Here is a 21513-nt window from a genome sequence, read left to right on the forward strand (position 1 = left end):
AGTGGTTTATTGATGGTATTTTTTTTTGATTTGGAAGAGAGATGAAAAAGGTCTATTAGATTTCCACAACTGGCTCAATAGTAGAAGTTTCAAATTAAATTATGGCAAGAAACAAATCCCATTTCTGGATATTTATTGTTAGATATGAAAAGGGGCATTTTGACACTAGCAAGTATCAGATTGTTTGATAGAGACTGTTCAGAATACTGTTTATAAAGTTTTTCAGAAAGCTAAAGTGACGAATAGAAGATCTCTCTTGCAGACACAAAAAAATGTTAAGAATAATCTAGTAAGCACACATGGCTTTACACATCTCTCAAAAGACAGTGTTAGCATTTTAAGAAGAGACCCCGAACCTGTTATAAACTGAATTATCAAACTGCTCTCAATTTTCTCACAGAGCGATGTTCATTTGAAAAGATTTGTAAAGATAAGAAAAAACAAAGTATTTTCATACAAGTGTTTGAAAGACTGTAAAGACATTTATTTATTTATTTACTTTTGTAATCAAACTTGGAGCGTAACCAGAACTAATAAAGTTGCAACGACTGAAAAATATACTTTGGTTCATCACTAGAGGGCGCAACTCTCTTCTTGAAGAACTCTATACCTCTGAGTGACTTTCAAACGTGACGGTTGCAATCCTGAAGTTTGGTTACCAATTTGAATGAGAAGACAGTTCTTTTATTTGAACTCTTTATTCTCCTAAGCAACTAATTATAGAGAGAGGAACTCAAAAGATATTTTAGTTTCATTTACACTACAGAGACGCATCTCTGCTTTTACTTTTCCTAAAGGAACATTTCAAATATGGTTCCTGTTCCGTGTGTCAGGTTTCTCTTAACAGCAGTGAATTCATACATCCAACATCAGATGTAAAATACAAACTTACACATTTCTTTAACTGTACAAGGGAGACGTTACCAGTTTATGTAGGCAAAATGAAATGGCAGTTTGGTATTAGACTGACTGAGCATAGAAGCTACAGGTTACCACAACCTCTGCATGAATCCATCTCCTAGTCAAAGAAACAGGTGAAAGACACCATAGAACTGTGAGCTATTACCAATGCTTCAGCTCAAATGTCATAGAAAAGGCAGAACCATTGACTAACCTGCTGTAGAGGAGGGCTCTGGGGAAGATTTCCTGGTTATAGACATTAAAGCCTTCCAGAGGCTAATTGAAAGGAAACTCTGGAATGAGGGAGCATAGGATGAAGGAGAAAGGGGATAGACTAATAAGTAACCTCAGAAAATACTTTTTCATGGAAAGGGTGGTGAATGTGTGGAACAGCCTCCCAGTGGAGGTCATGAAGTAAAAAAGTATATCTGAATTCAAGAAAGCTTAGGACAAGATCATTGGATCTCTAAGGGAGATGACGAGATAGTAGACGGTATGGACAGGCAGACTAGATATGGTCTTATCTGCTTTCATTTTTCTCTGTTTCTATACATGCTCAGAACCACTTCTGATGAGCCCTAATTTCAATCAACCCTTTACTGTGCAGAAAGATTATGTTTATGAAGGCTTGATATACTGCCTTTCAAAACATGAATCAAAGTGGTTTACAAAAATGTCTCTGAAGACAGCTGTATGCTTTCTCTCGCAGTCCTGAGAGATCACCATATATGGACAAGGATGTAGGGAAAAATTAAGAGAGCAACTCTGGGGGCTGCATGCAATCGGTACGGGATGGAGCAGGGAAAGCAGGAAGTGACATTTGCCCTTGCCAAGTGTAGAATGCCTGAGTTAAAATTATTACTGAAAGCAATTATTTCCCAATAATGTCCTAGAGTATGTCATAATCATTATCACATACATTTTTATTCTTCATCACAACCAAGAGGTGGAAACTGTTGTGAATTCTGACAGCAGTCGTTCTCATGATACCAGAAATCTCTAGCAGATACTTTTCAGAGAAGATGAGCGTGCAGAGAGTACTAATCATAGCTAATAAATTATAAAGATAATTGATGAGTTTTAGGATGAGCAGTAAATAAGTCTGAAGAAACATACGCACAGTCTGTGTCCTACCTACTCCCAGCCACAACAAATCTTACAGACATTTATTAATATGTTGCCAAGCAGATGTGCTTTCATAATCAAAATATTCCAGCAAGGTAGTTTCTCTTCCTGCCTCTAAACAATTGTTTCAGAATAATGTGTTTGGGTGCATTAAGCAGTGTAAGAGAATCTATGTGAGGTGAAGCAGCCCCTGATTTTCTTTTTCTGTAGGAAGCCATGTTCAAATCTTGTGATCTTGGGCAAGCCATTTAATCTGACAGTGCCTCAGGTACAAAATTACCCCTATCACCCCCTCCCCCCATTATTCAGCCCTTGTCAGAAGTTTTAAAGCCACTGACCGCCACAGGCTGAATCTAAATTGAATATTCAGTGCTGGCATCGTATCTAGGCACTGGCGTTGAATATCTGGACCAGCTGGATATTCAGCTAAATGGGCAAAGATAGGACTGCCTTTGTGCAATCCTATCTGCCTGCTTAGCTATGTGGGGCTTAGCTTGCAGTCTAGCGGCCAAGATAAGTGGCTGAAATGTAGGCCTGGGTTTTCTGGGTCTACATTTCAGCTGCCTATCTTGGCGCAATTCTGTAACTGGTTCCCTGGAATGATTTGGCTGCTTTTAAGGCGACCATTGACTTGGGTGCCGGTCAAAGAATCTAGGCCTTACTGCCACATGGACTTCATGAAAAATTTCAAAAAGGAGGGAACCCTCCCCCATTAGTGCTAGACTATGATCCTAGACTAGACTTTCTGAAATGGACTGCAGTTCTGGACTGGAGTTTATAAAAGAGAAGCTGAGAATTCAGTACTGTGAGCTCTTGATTTATGATTCTTACCAGAAACTTATCCATTTGATTATTCTTTGTGTACTTGTATAGTTTGTGCAATCTCTTCCCATCCAGCTCTGAAAATAGGGAAACAAATCTCCACATCATCCTAGAGGAAAAAGAAGAATGTTCAATGAGAAACCTACTTAGGTACAAACACCTACCTGTCTTTATCCAGTTACCTGTTTTCCCTTCAGAAGTTGATTGTATATTAGTAGATTTGTCAGTTATTTTAAACCCTTCAAAGGAAGACCCCCTCCATCTTATTCTCCCCTTCCTTTTCATCTTTCTCCCCTTTCTCTTTCCCTTCTTCCCTATCTCTTGTCCTATCTCCCCTCTTCTTTCCTTCCTGATCCTTTCCTCATTTCTCTATCCCCCTTCTAGTCAATCATTGATAGCTAAGTTGTTCATTAGGTAGAAATCCAGAAGAGTACAAGGCGGTTTACATAATTCAAGGAAAAATGTGAAGCAGAGCAGAAAATCAAAAGGCAAACAGTGAGAGAAAGATACAAAGAAGATGAACTAAGCTTGAGAGTAGTGAAACTAGTAACCTCAGTCTAAATAGAACATCGCAAAGGTACAGAATACTCAATGCAGCTGTTCTAGCTACCCTAAATAAAACTTGTTATCAGTCTAACTAGTGACTGGGTCTATGTCTTCCAGCTCTTGACGTCAAACCAAAGGCATGCTCCAAAAGCTACATTTTTAGTTGCAATTTGTAGCCACAATAGGCAAGGTTGACTGTCAGGTGAGAAGGTATAGAATTCCAGATATAAGGCACAGTAGCTAAAAGTCAAGCATCAAGTGGATTCCAACTGGATTTTAGACAGAGCAGAAATGGGTAGAAAATGCAGCTGTGGAAAAAAAAAAAAGCAAACAGGGTGTGAGGAATTAAGAACATAAGAACTGCCCTACTGGGACTGACGGTCCATCACGTCCAGCATCCTGTTTCCAACAGACGCCAATCCAGGTCCCAAATAGCTAACTAGATACCAAGTAGTAAAAGAGATTTCCTAGGAATAAGCAGTGGATTTCCCCAAGCCATCTCAATAATAGCCTATGGACTTCTCTTTTAGGAAATTATCCAAACCTTTTAATAACCCCGCTAAGCTAATTGATTTCACCACATTCTCCGGTATTGAATTCCAGAGTTTAATTACACATTGTGTAAAGAAATATCTTCTCCAGTTTGTTTTAAATCTACTACTTAGTAGTATTTTTTGAAAAAGTAAACAAGTAATTCACATCTACCCTTTCCACTCAACTCATTATTTTATGGACCTCTATCATATCACCCTTGAGCCATCTCTTCTCCAAGCTAAAGAGCCTTAGTGCTTTAGCCTTTCCTCATAGGGAAGTCATCCCATCCCTTTTATCATTTTTATCGCCCTTCTCTGTATCTTTTCTAATTCCACTATATCTTTTTTGAGATATAGTGACCAGAACTGCACACAGTAGGAAAGGGATGGTAAATATAACTGAGAATATTATAATGCCTCTGTATCACTCCATGGTGTGTCCTCACCTTGAATATTGCTCATAGTTCTGGTCGCCGTATCTCAAAAGAGACAGGCAGAATTAGAAAAGGTTCAAAGAACATTGACCAAAATGATAAAGGAGATGGAACTCCTCTCGTATAAGGAGAGGCTCTTCTGCTTGGAAAAGAGACAGCTGAGGGGGGATATGATTGAGATCTACAAAATCCTGAGTGGTGAGTGAGTCAATTTTTCATCTTTTGAAAAGGAATATTTCCTGGACCAGCACCTAGGAAGTGATATCAGAGGAAGAGCTGGTGTGAGCAGCAGATTGGGGTTGCTGCTCGTGCCGGGAATGTTAAAGAGATACGGGCGAAGGGAAAGGGCATACACATGCAGTTGCGGGGAGGAGGCAGAGAAGAGGATGGGGGAGGGGCACCACTTCCCGGGCACCTCTCACCCTCGCTATGCCACTGCACACTGGTATACTTAATATCTGTCTCTCCCCATCTGCCCGGCACTGGTCCTACTTCCCAACTACTGGAATTGCCATCAGAGCCCACTCCAGCCTTGATCCTGATCTGTCTTTGCCATTTATGGGACACACACCATAGAGGTCTGCCCAGCATTAGTCTTAATTCCAATCCTCTACAGCTGCTGTCAAACCTCACTCCAGCTATGATGTCATTTAATTTAATTGGATTCCATCCCTTTTCTTTACAGTGATCCAGTGTGTTTATCCCAAGTATTCTTGAATTCTGTCTCCATTTGAGTCTTCGCAACCTCTCGTGGGCAGGCATTCCAGGCCCCCGTCACCTTTTCTGTGGAAAAGAACTTCCTGACGTTGCTCCAAAGTCTCCCATCCTGCAACCTCAACTCATGACATTTCGTTCTACCGCGTCCCTGTCTCTGAAAACGATTGGTTTGCCCGGTAAACGTTGCCAGATAAAGACCTGCACAATCTATCTGGTCTGCCCAACAAGGAGGCCAGAACTGAATCTGGCACTCTGCATAGGTTCCACTTCTTCATGATTAAAACACTTGTACACTATCTCTGTCTTTCCCTGTCAATTTTGGGGCACAGTCTATAGAAGCCTGCCCAGTACAGGTCCTACTTCCTAATTACTGGAGTTGCCATCGAACCCTTAAACGCTGTAGTGGCACTTTCCTGGGTTAGGATACATATGTGCATAAGGATTAGTATTCTATAGAATAGTATGCACAAGGAAGGTGCCCAATTACAGAATTGGCCTTAATGTGCTATCTTTTACCAATGGGAAGAGTGAGAAATTTTCAAAATCACTATTAGCCAGGTAAATAGCCATTTTTTCCTGTATAAATGATTTTTTTTTTAAGTTGTCATCTCTGGGCCAGTTTCCATGTAGGCTAAAACTGTTTACTAATGAAATTTTTAATATGCACTTTTTATAAAACTTGCAAAGCAAGTATATTGCAAAATTTGGGGAGGTAATTTTCAAAAAGCATTGTTCCACATCTAAAGCCTGTTTTACATGCAGGAAAGGATGACCACATGTGTGTAAAAAGTACATGCATGGCATGTGTGCAGCTAGTTTAGCATGATCTGTGCATAGGTATTCTCAAGGCATATTTTGGGTTGGTACGGAGCTGCATATTCTATAAAATATAACTTTACATGCCCACAGTTATACCTTTTCCACAGCAGGTGCACATTTGTATGCTGGCATCTGTGTGCTATTATGGCCAGATCTGGGAGCCTTTGATCTAAAGCACTTAGAGAGGATTTTTTTCCTGGATTGGCAAACTATAAATGCTTGGAAATAGAGGGACAGACTGACCGATAAATAGATGTCTTTATGGACAACTCATAAAGGCCTCCTGATATAAAATGAAGCCCAAAGAGCTTTGTAAACCTTCTAGTGGCAAAATCACACACAATGTCTGCCTTGTATCTTATCTTTAGAAAACTTACGGGAGAAAGCAATAAAACCTCAGTTCCTGCAGGACATAATCTGAAGACAAAAGCCAAGGGACATGTTTTGTCACCGGCTGGGAGTTCCTTCTTCTGACTTTCCCTGTCAAGTATGCTCCCTTCCTGTCTGTTAACAATAAGAACATACTGAAGTGGGCTTCTGCTGCAATATCTATACTGACAATTCTAGTTAAAGCCACACCCTGGAATGGCTTAGGCCGCAGTGAAAGAAACAAAATCTTCAGTTCCTTCACTAAAGAGCAAGGAAGCAGAAGAGATACAGGAACTAACGCGTCATGACCTTCAGATATTTTTACACAGTGCGGATTGGTTAACTGGATTCAATTTGTACAGTTTTGTCACTGTGCTGTCTCTTGCTCTCTGTTGTCAAATTGTTAAGGAAATCACTTAATAAATAAGCAAATAAAAGAGGGCCTTTAATGAACAAGGGAAGGCTCCATAATTTGAACTGTACAGTGTGTCATGGATGGCCTACAGGAAGGACATGCTTGTTCGTACTGGCAGAGCGAAGGCAGCTGGAGGGTCACATAGCAAGGGGCCACACAGGACATCAAAATTGCATCCTGTCCACCCCATGCTTTTCTACAATATGATTGCAGTAGGCCATGTGTCACCCAATAAAAATTGTAGACACTTGAAGAGCTGGGACATAAATTCTTCTTTATTCCAGATGAACAAGACCTGACACTGTCAGTGTTTCAGCTTTTAGCCTCCTTCAGGGGTCTTTGGAGTAATCGTACAAATTTCTTTTTCTTGTCCCAATTTTTGATTAAACTGTTTTACCGCAATTCACGGAAGCAGATATTGTTCTCCTTCTCTACTCAAACTTCCATCATTGTCAACCATAAGAGCTGGAACTAGGCTGCTACAGTCTGGTCTGTGCTCTTTTGGCTAACTTCTTCAAATGACCCTAATGTTTCTGACACAATCCAGTTTTTATACTTCGGTACTCTTAAATCCAAGCACTCTTCTTAGACCTCAGCGATACCACCCACCTCAGCTACAAACACTTCACTGCCGATAGGGATTTACATATCCAGTCGTCATCGCTCACTACAAATTTTAATCTAAATAATTATCTTAGCATTAACTTTTAGAATTTCAATTATATATTTAAAAATAATGGTACTTATCTTAAAAGATATGTACTCTCTTCTAGAGAAATTTAATTTAATCAAAGTCGGGTCAGGGATAACAAACCAACATGAATCATGTTTTGCAATCACTGCTGTGTCAAGGCATATCCCCTTTAACCCTTTCAGGACCATAAGGATCGTAGGCCAATTTTTGTGGTTTTGACGACATTTTTATGGTAAAAAGGGCTTGCAGATGCCAAAAAATTGATTTTTTTTTGTGAAATATCATTATTTTTTTTAAAAAAAAATCAAACTTCTGGCTTATGGACAGTGTGGCAAGTGAATCTTCTCGTCAATCTGGCAACGACGCTAATGAATGAATGTCGGAACCAGTTTGTTTACATAAAGGCAGTATCATATGGAATCCGTACATATCAAATTTAGAACTGTAGACTATCCCAATCAAAATTTATAGGATTTTAAAGTTATGGGACAAATATGTCCCTTGGTCCTGAAAGGGTTAAGCAATGCCACTGGCATCTTCAGGGATACTTTTAAAAGTTAATGCTAAGAAAATTATTTAGACGATTAAAATTTGTAGAAACCGATGTCGATTGGATATGTAAATCCCTATCGGCAGTGAAGTGTTTGGAGCCGAGGTGAGGGTATCGCTAGGTCTAAGAAGAGTGCATGGATTTAACAGTGCTGAAGTAGAAAAACTGGATTGTGTAAGTTTGAACACTACCTCTAAGTTGATTTGAAGAGCTGAGATGGTAGACCTAGGGCTCCTTTTACGAAGAAGTGTTAGGACCTTAAAGCGCGGAATAGCGCACGCTAGCCGCTAGCGCCTCCTCTTGAGCAGGCGGTAGTTTTTGGGCTAGCGCACACTATAGCGTGTGCTAATCCGGTGCGTGCGCTAAAAATGCTAGCGCACCTTCGTAAAAGGAGCCCCTCATGTTCCTGAGCCACGCCTGGGAATCTACTGTCGTTGACTATTAGTAATTTCTTTGCTATGGTTATGATAGCTGCAACCCCTTCCAATGCTTTAGATTTCTTTTGTGGGAGTATTTGTTGCTCAGGGTAAGAATAAATGGGTTTGATATAGGGGTTTGAAATTTATTTTTTTTTTCTGATACCTTGTAATTTTGGATAGAAGGAGGTCAATTTTTAATAAAATGTCTTGGGAATAATTGAAAATGTCTAATCCAGATGCTTCAGATTACTCCTATATTCTGTTACACTAAACATATAAATAGCACTGCTGAATCTGTAAGTATAATTTTTATGTATCAACATACATATGGCACTTTTTGTGTCAATAGCTATACGTGTGATGATCTTGGATTATTATGTTTGAGTATATGTGTACTTTAAGTTTTTATGTATGCAATCTTGGAAACCGCTGAGATTTTTGGCAGTATAGAAACTTTTTAAATAAATAAATTAAATAAATGTAGAATATTGCAATCTCAGACCAAACGCTGGAGCTGTACACATAAGTTATATGTTTGGTTTAAATGCATAATTTATACATACAGAGACTGAATATCTACACATATATGTAGCTGTTTAAATGCATAATTTATACATACAGAGACTGAATATCTACACATATATGTAGCTCTGCCCTAGAATACCCTCACCCCACCTCTTTTGCTCTCTCTCTCTATAGAATTATCCATATAGAGGGGAATTCTATAAATAACACTCTGAAATGGATGCCATAAAATTGGTGCTAAGAGCTATTGTATCAAGGGTGCATACCCTTTATAAAATAGTGCATAATGTTTAGAGTACCTGATTACTAGTCAATGCATTGTAAACCGCTTTGATATCTGTGGAGTACAGGCAATATATCAAATAAAAATAACCATAAGCATAGTCCTCTCTAAAGCAGTATATTAATTCTTCAGTAAACTTGGAAATTTGGAACTCCCCACTCCTTCCCCGTGCATGCGCCTTCCCTCCCCCCACCCATATCTCTAACTCTTCACTGGCACAAGCAGGATCTTCAACTTGCTGCTTGCAGGACCGGGAAGTGATGTCAGAAAGAGAGCTGAGACCTGTGCAGGCAGCCGGTTGGCGAAGCTGCTTGCGCTAGCAAAATTAAAAAGGCACTGTTGAAGGAAAGGGTGCACGCATGAGGCGGGGGAGCGAGGTTGTTGGAGGCACCTCCCACCCTTAATACACCACTGCTTGGAACCAACCGTAACCATTCCCATATCTAAATTTGAGCACCAGACTTGTGCCTGCTGAAACCTGGTATAAAAGCTGGCACTTACCCAGTATTCTATAACTATGTGCATAACCTTTTGGAATGCCCCTGATAAGCCCAAAACCCTCCCATGGCCATATCCCCTTTTGGAATACAGACTGTGGGAGTTAGGCGCTCCACCTTATAAATAGCATGCAGGAAGATGCATGCAGACATTATAATGAGTGCCAATTAACATCAATAATTGGTCGTTGGCATTCAATTATTGACAGTTTTGAGCCAATTAATTTGCAAACACAACTCAGAAGGACGCCCACATTTGGATGCCAAAAATAGAATCCAGGGATAGTGTATTTATACGTACAGCAATATAACTATGAGACACCAGATATTGAAAATAAAGCAGTAATCATGGTATACAACATATAACTGCTGTTTGACTATTGGCCCACTGGCATAGTGCATGGGGTGGAGCATTTTGGGCACCGATGGTGGGAGTGCTACCATCATCCTCCCCCTCCCTCTTCTAGTTGTTACTACCAGCAAGCAGAGTCTCCTCCCACTGCTCACGCCGGCCTCAGCCCTCCCTCTAATGTCAGTTCCTATTTGCAGGACCAGAGGGCAGGCTTAGCTGGCATGAGCAAAAGGTAGGAGACCCTGCTCGCTGCTGGTAACAACTACAGGAGATATGGGGGGAGGTGCAAATGCATGTTTTTAAGAGACCACCCTATAAAGGGGGCTGCTGGGTGCCACCACCCCTTGCTATGCCACTGTATTGACCCCATGGTATTTTATTGTATATTTCCTTGATTTAATTACTAATTGATGTTTATGCTACTTTTATAATGTTTCTTGTATTAAAACTACTCTGAGTCATATGCAAAAGGTAGGATGCAAACTGAACTTGAAATGGAAATGGTGCTTGTGGATATTTTTGGCACCACTTGGGAAAGACAGCTGTGGTAGATTATGTAAAGAGGAAGACATGTGGAAGAGGGAGCATTATTCTAAAGCCCTCTGTGTTCCTATGGAAAAGTTTGGATAGAGGTCACTGCAAGGAGTATGTGAAAAGAGGAAAAATTAATGCTACAAAGGTCCAGGCTAGTTTATTTGATACACCGCAAATCTGTCATAAAGAAATCTAAGTGGCTTACAAAGTCTAGAAAACTGTTCAGTGGGCAGGTTATAACATCGAGAAACAATGAAATCAATCCTGGGTATCAGCTGAAAATGCAAAGGAGAAGATACAGGTTTTAGGCTGAGATTTGAACTTCTCAAAGGAAGTTTCAAGTCTAAAGTAATGGGGGGGGGGAGGTTATTTCAGAGGATGGGGGTAACTACACTGAAGACCTGGTGGAAGGAGGGCACCATCAGACGACGTTATTGGAAGGATTGGAGAGTCCTTACAGAGGAGTAAGGAATGAGAAGACTAGCCAAAAAGAAGGGGAGTCCAAGAGGATTAGATCTGGCGAGACAACATATTGAGCTTGTATGGGATTCTCTAAGTAATTGGAAGCCAATGTTCTGTCAAGAGGAGTGGAATAACATGGTGGAAGGAATTCTAAAGGAGAATGTACGTATGTTCCTTGCATTGTCTGTCATTTAGCTCTTGATGTTACTAAGAGGAAGGCAAAGCATATCCTCGTACTTCCTCCAGTGTTTCACCTCCCCAGGTTTGCAGTAATTCTGGAGGAAAGCATTGATGTGATCTCCAAGTCTGATTAAGCTTTTCTTTGTATATTTGAGTTTTTTCTCCTTTGGAAGCTCTTCAGGCAAATCCAGTTTCCTCAAAGATTTCTTCAGAGGTCTCAAGTATTCCTTGCACTAAAGAGAGAATGATGAAGAGGGAAGAATAAACTGATGCTTTTCCTATTATGCTTTTATATGAGAGCTGATGTGACCTATTAGACAGATGTACTTATAGGTTTACTTAGATACACCAAAAACAGAGTCAATAAAATAGACAATAATTACTTGCTATTTTGACTAAGTAAACAAGCATCTGCTTTCCAATTTTATAGTCTTCATCCAAATAAGATTTCCATGCGTTTAACAAGATATTATTTTAGAAGCCTACATGTAGCCTCCGCTGGGGTTGGTGGCCCAGCAGGGTATTAACGGTGCTCTGTCTGCATAACAGTTACCAAATTAAGCAGAAAAGTGGCTAGAGGAGAAAGAACAATACCATTAATGGTAATATCCAATTAGATCTGAAAATAAAATGGCTTGCTCAGGGTCACACACAGAGGTCGATGGCGAAAGCTACCATGAACTGTAGCACATGGTTAATTAATGGTCTTTGCACTCGTTATGGGCCATCGGATGCAGGAAGAGCCCTAGCACTGAAATTGATTTGCACAGTACACATTAGTGCACAGCATATTAAAATGTAGGGTAAGGAGGCTTTGTAGTAGCTCACAGCAGCGTAAAGCAGTGAGCCAGAGTGGAAGAGTAGCCTAGTGGTCAGAGCAGCTGCCTCAACACCCTGAGGTTGTCGGTTTGTTTCCCACTGCAACTCCTAAGACTCTGGGCAAGTACTTTTCTAAACTATGTAATCCAGTGGTTCCCAACCCTGTCCTGGAGGACCACCAGGTCAATTGGGGTTTCAGGCTAGCCCTAATGAATATGCACGGATTTGCATGTCTGCCACTTCCATTATATGCAAATCTCTCTCATGCATATTCATTAAGGCTAGCCTGAAAACCCGATTGGCCTGGTGGTCCTCCAGGACAGGGCTGGGAACCACTGATGTAAACCACTTTGAATGTGTAAACCACACAGAAAAAGCGATATATTAAGTCCCATACTCTTTACTGCAACACTAACCCCCCCCCCCAAAAAAAAAACCAAACCATCAGATCTGAGGCGGTGTAAGGCAGTGGTTTTCAACCAGTCCTCAGGGACCACCTGTCCAGTTGGGTTTTCAGGATATTCTTGGTATGCAAATTCCTCTCATGCATAACTTGTTTGCCTCATGGGACCCTGCTTGACCACCTAGTAGTTTTCTGCATCAGCCCCTCCTCCCAGCACTGACTGGACTGACCTGATCCAGTCTCTGCTACCCTGACAATTCCTGGAGGAAATCAATACAATGCCTTATTTGGTAGAATGACCCCTAGCAGTGAATCGCAATGCATCACAAGAGATCAGGTGTTGCCCTTTGGAATTTTATTCCTAACTAGCTGATGCCCCGGCGTTGCACGGGTATTTAATTATAGCAATAACACTGTAAATGGATTCAAATAAAGATACTTTATAGTGGTGAATGAAATTATTGTTTTACAGCTTAATAAAAAGTACAATATTCATATTATAATGTGAAATATTTGACAAAATGAATACAATACAACTAATGCAAAACGTGATTATAAACAACATTTTTAGTTTCACCTCCAGGAGCAAGAACATATAAATTGTTGGGTGAACCCACCCTTGAGCAAGCAACATAGAGTTGTGGGCCGCGAGTCCCCCAGAACATATCACCCCAGGTAGTGAGGGATCTGCATACCAAGTTTCGTTCAAATCGGTCAAGCCGTTTTTTAATTACTGTGAGAATGGCAGCTTTTTACATTTTTTCCATTGACATGAATGGATGAAATCTGATTTTCTGTTTGTAGCTCCGCCCACGTGTGCAGGTGGGCCGCGAGACCCCCAGAACATATCAGCCCAGGTAGTGAGGGACCTGCATACAAAGTTTCGTTCAAATCGGTCACGCCGTTTTTGAATTACTGTGAGAATGGCAGCTTTTTACATTTTTTCCATTGACATGATTGGATGAAATCTGATTTTCTGTTTGTAGCTCCGCCCACGTGTGCAGGTGGGCCGCGAGACCCCCAGAACATATCACACCAGGTAGTGAGGGATCTGCATACCAAGTTTCGTTCAAATCGGTCAAGCCGTTTTTGCTTGATCGCGGCACAAACACACATACATACCTCCGATTTTATATATATAGATTATCTTTGTGAAGAATTATCTCTGCTTCATTTTAAAACAAAGCTGAAAACATTTTTGTTCAAAGATGCATTCGATACCTAATTGCCCTTATAAGGGCTACACAGACGCCGACAGCAAAAGGCATCATCTTTCCCTTCCTTGTCATTTTCTCCCTAATTGTACTCAATGTTGAAATGGTTACAACAGAAATGAAAGGGAAGCTTGAGTCACTCTGGATCAAGATTCCTGGTCAATATGGAGCAGATACGAAAATTGGCCTTTACTATCGTCCCCCAGGACAGGCGGAGGAAACTGACTCAGAAATGATGGAGGAAATCAAGCAAGAATGCAAGACAGGCAATGTAATTATATTGGGAGACTTCAATTTCCCAGGGATAGACTAGAAACTAGCAACCTCCAACTGCGGCAAGGAGGCCAAGTTCCTGGAGGTGCTAGGGGATTGCTTCCTGGAACAAATGATAAAAGAGCCGACAAGAGGCAACGCCACCTTGGACTTGGTCCTAAATGGCCTCACGGGACCGATAACAGTAGTGGAAGTCATGGTTCCACTGGGAACGAGTGATCACAATGTAATTAACTTTAAACTTGACATCGGGAAAGGGAAACATGCCAAAACCTTAACCACCACATTGAACTTTAAAAAGGGTAAATACGATAGCATGAGAGCCATGGTAGTAAAACGACTCGAAAAGAAGGTGGACAAACTTGAAACGGTAGATCAGGCATGGTCCCTACTGAAAAATACTATCACAGAAGCACAAGATCTCTACATTCCGAGGATTTCCAAAGATCGGAGATCAAAGAGCAAAAGAGAACCGGCATGGCTTACCAAACAGGTGAAGGAAGCCATAAAAGAAAAGAAGGACTCTTTCAAAAAATGGAAATACATAAAGACAACCGAAGCCTGGAACAAACATAAAGATGATCAGAAGAAATGTCACAAGGCGGTGAGGGATGCAAAACAGGAATATGAGGAAAAAATAGCCCAGGAGGCCAAAAACTTCAAGCCCTTCTTTAGATACGTGAAAGGGAAAAAACCTGCAAAAGAGGCAGTCGGACCCTTGGACGACCAGGGAAGAAAAGGGTACATCAAGGAAGATAAACAAATCGCAGACAAACTAAATTCCTTCTTTGCGTCCGTCTTTACGAAGGAGGACACCTCAACAATACCTGAAGCGGAAAAAGTGTTTGCAGGAGAAATAGAAGACAGCCTCACCACAGTTGAAGTGGACTTAGACCAGATATACTATCAGATCGCCAAACTTAAAAGTGACAAATCCCCTGGACCGGATGGAATTCACCCGAGAGTCTTAAAGGAATTGAAGGTTGAAATCGGAGAGTTATTGCAAAAACTTGCAAACCTGACAATCAGAACTGGACAGATACCGGATGACTGGAGGATAGCGAACGTCACCCCAATTTTCAAAAAAGGATCGAGAGGGGAACCGGGCAACTATAGACCTGTGAGTCTTACGTCTGTCCCCGGCAAGATGGTTGAAGCACTGATCAAGGATAGCATGGTCCGGCACTTGGACGCACACGACTTGATGAAACCCAGTCAACACGGATTCAGGAAAGGGAAATCATGTTTGACGAATTTACTCCAATTTTTTGAGACCGTGAACGAGCAAATTGATAGTGGGAAGCCGGTGGACATAATATACTTGGACTTCCAGAAAGCGTTCGACAAAGTTCCACACGAAAGACTTCTCAGGAAACTACAAAGCCATGGCATAGAGGGGGATATACAAAGATGGATAGGCAAATGGCTGGAAAACCGAAAGCAGAGAGTGGGCATAAATGGGAAGTTCTCCGACTGGGAGAAAGTGACTAGTGGTGTACCCCAGGGCTCGGTACTTGGGCCGATCCTTTTTAATATTTATATCAATGATCTGGAGGAAGGAACATCCAGTGAGATCATCAAGTTTGCAGACGATACAAAACTATGCCGGGCGATCAGATCGCAGGAGGATAGAGAGAAACTCCAGAGCGACTTGTGTCGGTTAGAAACATGGGCGGAGAAATGGCAGATGAAGTTCAATGTGGAGAAATGCAAGGTAATGCATTTAGGCAATAAGAATAAGGAATACGAGTATACAATGTCAGGTGCAACTCTGGGGAAGAGTGAACAAGAAAAGGACCTGGGTGTACTGATAGATAGGACCCTGAAGCCGTCGGCACAATGCGCGGCAGCGGCAAAGAAGGCAAATAGAATGTTGGGCATGATAAAGAAAGGAATCTCGAGTAGATCGGAGAAAGTTATAATGCCGCTTTATAGGGCAATGGTCAGACCACACTTGGAATACTGCGTCCAACATTGGTCTCCCTACCTAAAGAAGGATATAAAACTGCTGGAGAGAGTGCAGAGACGAGCAACAAAACTGGTGAAGGGTATGGAGAAACTGGAATACGAGGACAGACTTATAACACTAGGATTATTCTCCCTTCAGAAAAGGAGACTGCGTGGGGATATGATCGAGACCTTCAAAATACTGAAAGGAATCGACAAAATAGAGCAGAGAAGATTATTTACATTGTCCAATTTGACACGGACTAGAGGACATGTAATGAAGCTAAGGGGGGACAGGTTCAGGACTAATGTCAGGAAGTTCTGCTTCACCCAGAGAGTGGTTGACACCTGGAATGCCCTCCCAGATGAGATTATTGCGGAATCGACCGTCCTAGGCTTCAAGAGCAAACTAGATGCATATCTCCTTAAGAGAGGCATGTAAGGATATGGTGGACTATAAATTACGACAGGTGTACACCTGGCAGGGCCTCCGCGTGTGCGGATCGCCGGACTTGATGGACCGAAGGTCTGATCCGGAGATGGCATTTCTTATGTTCTTATGTTCTTTTCTTAAAGTATTGTAGTTCCTACCCTTTTTTCCATTCGTTCCCATGTGTCTTTGTCTGAGTATGTTACGTATATTTTAATTGTCAAATGCAAACCCTATCTTTATCATAAATTGTATTTTTTTTAAATTGTATACCGCTCAGAAGTCTGATTGAGCAGTATAAAAAATTTTTAAATAAACTTGATCATGGCAGCACAGGAGGCAGGAGCAAGTGATCATTGCTCTTGCTTGTCTAGCTTGAGGTGCATGGGTTGGGGGGCGGGTGTCATTATACTAGCTGGGATACTTTTTAATAAAATGTCAGGATTGGAATAGGGGTGGGGGCAAGCTACTAGACTAGCAGGGATTGATGGAAGGGAGGCTGGCTATCTTCTCCGGTGGGATGGAGTGTTAGATAAGGGGAGGGGTTGGCATTCAGCTCAAGTCAAGTCAGAGGTGGGGAGAATCTTTAAAAAAGGGGTTGATGCAGACCTACAACTTTTTTTTTTTTTATGTCACCCTTCCTGAACTTATGCATTGACAGGAAGGGTGACATTTGTCCATATACCTATGTCCAGCCTATCATTCTCTCTGCAAGAAACTCCCCAATTTTATATGTCCTGTCTGTCTGTCCAAATTAGATTGTAAGCTCTTCTGAGCAGAGACTGTCTATTGCTTGTTAAATGTATGGCGCTGCGTACGCCTTTCAGCACTGTAGAAATTATAAATAGTAGTAGTAGTAGTTTTATGATTTTAACGTGGCAGTAATTTGCTTGCTCACTGATTGCTACATCTTGTGGTAAATGTTTTGTGGGAACCTTGCAGTAGAAGCTGTATGGTTAGCAGCTCTAATGCATAGCTTTCTTCATCGGCCCTGCATATTGGTTTGTTAACAAATTTCAGACTATAAGGGATAGACTAAGTTGTGCCTGATTGAACCCCACTGCGCCTATGTATTCTGTAATTATTGCCCTTTGTAAAGAAATCCAACACTTGATGAGCTCACAATGAGTATTCATGTCATGCCAGCCGGACTAATCTGGCTACCCTTTAAACGCTGGTTGGGGTGGTGGTGGTAGAAAGGGAGAGAAGTCATTGGTTAAAACAACACTTTGGGTAAGGATTGCTTTCAGCACCACTGTTCTCAAAATTACATGGAGTCACTGAAAAGCATGATTCATGCCTCCCTCTGGCTTTGTATCCAGGGCCGCTGGCCTTCTTGTCTCTCCTCACAACAATCAGATCGGAGAATTATCAGCCTAGCAAATTATATTCTCTCATTGCTTCAAGACAGTAAATCATTTTTCCTCACCGATCCCAGTCTCTCATACGGACATAATCAGTGCCCTTGTATATCGTTATAGTATCTGTGATACTATCTGCTGGTTAGATGACATTACATCTATATACTGTATATAAAATCGGAGGTATATATGTATGTGTGTGTGTATGTGCCGCGATCACGCAAAAATGGCTTGACCGATTAGAACGAAACTTGGTATGCAGATCCCTCACTACCTGGGGTGATATGTTCTGGGGGTCTCGCGGCCCACCTGCACACGTGGGCGGAGCTACAAACAGAACATCAGATTTCACCCATTCATGTCAATGAAAAAAAGTAAAAAGCTGCCATTCTCACAGTAATTCAAAAACGGCTTGACCGATTTGAACGAACCTTGGTATGCAGATCCCTCAGTACCTGGGGTGATATGTTCTGGGGGTCTCGTGGCCCACCTGCACACGTGGGCGGAGCTACAAACAGAAATTCAGATTTCACCCATTCATGTCAATGGAAAAAATGTAAAAAGCTGCCATTCTCACAGTAATTCCAACTACCTGGGGTGATATGTTCTGGGGGTCTCGCGGCCCACCTGCACACGTGGGCGGAGCTACAAACAGAACATCAGATTTCACCCATTCATGTCAATGGAAAAAAAGTAAAAAGCTGTCATTCTCACAGTAATTCAAAAACGGCTTGACCGATTAGAACGAAACTTGGTGTGCAGATCCCTCACTACCTGGGGTGATATGTTCTGGGGGTCTCGCGGCCCACCTGCACACGTGGGCGGAGCTACAAACAGAACATCAGATTTCACCCATTCATGTCAATGGAAAAAATGTAAACAGCTGCCATTCTCACAGTAAATCAAAAACGGCTTGACCGATTTCAACGAAACTTTGTATGCAGATCCCTCACTACCTGGGGTGATATGTTCTGGGGGTCTCTTCACCCAAGAATTTATATGTTCTTGCTCCTGGAGGTGAAACTAAATATGTTGTTTCTAATCAAGTTTTGTGTTTGTTGTATTGTATTCATTTTGTGAAATATTTCACATTATAATTTGAATATTGTACTTTTCATAAAGCTGTAAAAAAATAATTTCATTCACCACTATAAAGTATCTTTATTTGAATCCATTTACAATGTTATTGCTATAATTAAATACCCGTGCAACGCCGGGGCATCAGCTAGTAAGAAATATATTTACATTTATATAGAGCAAGAAAAGCATGTAGTTCCTCACAATTTTAAAGGTGTCTTGGCCAAGGCCTTCTGTGAAGCAGATGAGTGACCCTGTCCCTTGAGTAGCCGATGATCTGTCAGTTCCAGGAGTCTCCATGTTTACCTTGAGAAATCACATAGCATGAAGATAAGTATCTCAAGCATCACATTCTGCTATTTACTCTAGTGCAGTGGTCTCAAACTCAAACCCTTTGCAGGGCCACATTTTGGATTTGTAGGTACTTGAGGGTCTCAGAAAAAAATAGTTAATGTCTTATTAAAGAAATGACAATTTTGCATGAGTAAAATCTTTCCTTTTGGCTAAGTCTTAATAATAATATTGTCATTCATAGCTAAAGAGACATATGATCAAGAAACTGTTTTATTTTACTTTTGTGATTAGGATAAACATACCGAGGGCCTCAAAATAGTACCTGGAGGGCCGCATGTGGCCCCCGGGCCGCGTGTTTTAAGACCACTGCTCTAGTGGGTGAATCCACAGACAGGTAACATTACTATCTGAGATATATTACATTTTAGAAAATGCGTAAATTGATAATATTGTTTTCTTTTTCGAAAAAGACATTTGACCTACAAAGTGTGCCTGAAAGTTTAGGGATTCAGAAACAATCGCAATAATAATCAGCCTCTCCCAAATTATTTTACTATTATTTTACTAAAATTAAATATACTGCCTTTTGATATAATAACAAAGCAGTTAACAAAACAGAAACAAATCCAATCACAAGAATCTATTTTATGGAAATTATTTTTGTGTGTTTCTGTGTGCCTTTGAATAACATGCAAATGATATGCGAATGAGCATTTCTTTGCATGGCCTTCTGGGGCTGGCCTAAACCCAGCTGCTTTTAGCATACTGCTTCACCTGGAGGTCCTCTATTTGGGTGGTTCTCGGGGACAGGACATTTGCATGGTATTATTATTGTTTATTTTGCCTATGTAAGAAGTCCAGAAAGGTGCCTGTTTTATAAGATATCAACCTCTGGGTGCCTTTATAAAATAGGCTCCTCAAACCACTTCCAATAGTGCATAACTGCTGGAGCACATGTTTACACCTGCTCTGAAGCAGGTGTAAATATGTGCATTTATTTTATGAGTGTGCACTTGTGTATATAACCTAAAGTATTAACACCCTAAGTGGCTCAAATACACACTATAACATATTATATAATCTATACCACTATACATCAAAGATGCATCCACAGTGTTCTATTTCCTATAATGGCTATTAACTATTCAGGAAAAAGGCCTCAGAATTGAAGACTGAACATAGACTGAACAGTCAGCGTAATATTCTCTGCTCCACGCTCCAGTCATTGGCCAAAAAATTTGAAATTTATATTACTTCTTAATACTTTAATAATCTTACTTATTTTACTTTTTTTAGATTTTTTGAAATTATTTATGAAATTATTTTTATATATTATTTTATATAACTTAAACTGTATTTAAAAATGCCATCTACCATAGAACTTCACGGTATTGCGGTATATAAGCTGTTATTATTATTATTATTTTAAATTACTAAAGATGCATTGCTCCTTTAATTTGAAAAATAATCGATAGCTAATCACTTATCTTAGTCAGTATATGTTCAGCATTTTCCGTTATTTGTTTGTTGTATGCTGTTGTTGTTTCATGCCTATAAAATGCCGAGGCCCTTTTCCTGAATAGTTAATAGCCATTATAAGAAATAGAACACTGTGGATGCATCTTCGATGTATAGTGGTATAGATTATATAATATGTTATAGTGTCAGAACAGCAAAGAGAGAGTATGAAGAGAGACTTGCAAAGGAGGCACAGAACTTTAAACCTTTCTTTCGATATGTCAAAGGGAAACAGCCGGCAAGGGAGGAGGTGGGGCCCCTGGACGAGGGGGACAGGAAAGGAGTAGTAAAGGAGGAAAACGAAGTAGCGGACAGATTAAACAAGTTCTTCTCTTCGGTCTTCACGAAGGAGGACACATCCAATGTACCGGAACCGGAAAAATTCTTCAAGGGGGACCAAGAGGATAAATTATCGAGCATGGAGGTAAGCCTCGAAGACGTACTCAAACAGATAGATAAGCTAAAAACTGACAAATCTCCAGGCCCAGACGGAATCCACCCAAGAATACTAAAACAACTTAGAGATGAAATAGCGGAGTTACTGCAGCGGATTTGCAACCTCTCCTTGAAAACATGGGTAATACCGGAGGACTGGAGGATAGCAAATGTTACACCTATCTTCAAGAAGGGATCCAGAGGCGACCCAGGGAATTATAGACCGGTCAGCTTAACCTCAGTTCCGGGGAAGATGGCTGAATCACTTATCAAGGACAGTATCAATGAGCATATAGAAAGAAATAAGCTGATGAGAACAAGCCAACATGGTTTCTGTACTGGAAGATCTTGCCAAACGAACCTGCTGCACTTCTTCGAGGGGATAAGCGAACATTTGGACATAGGTGACCCCATAGACATAGTATACCTGGACTTCCAGAAAGCCTTTGACAAAGTACCTCAGGAGCGCCTACTAAGGAAACTGTGGAACCACGGGGTGGAAGGGGACATACACAGATGGATCAGAAACTGGCTGGCGAACAGGAAACAGAGGGTAGGAGTAAAGG

At 40.9% G+C, this 21513-nt stretch overlaps 1 protein-coding gene across 1 annotated transcript; it reads right to left on the bottom strand.

Annotated features, from left to right (window-relative positions):
• Positions 1–982: 982 nt before the first annotated feature.
• Positions 983–19000, bottom strand: C15H17orf64 (chromosome 15 C17orf64 homolog). The gene is made up of 4 exons (XM_033922475.1): positions 18905–19000; positions 11234–11409; positions 2857–2956; positions 983–1018 (listed from the first exon to the last, which is right to left on the bottom strand). Exons 1-4 carry the CDS (start codon positions 18998–19000, stop codon positions 983–985), a joined length of 408 nt encoding a protein of 135 aa, XP_033778366.1.
• Between the last annotated feature and the right edge of the window lie 2513 nt (positions 19001–21513).

This window comes from Geotrypetes seraphini, chromosome 15, assembly GCF_902459505.1.
Source record: "Geotrypetes seraphini chromosome 15, aGeoSer1.1, whole genome shotgun sequence".
In the NCBI taxonomy this organism is placed as follows: domain Eukaryota; kingdom Metazoa; phylum Chordata; class Amphibia; order Gymnophiona; family Dermophiidae; genus Geotrypetes; species Geotrypetes seraphini.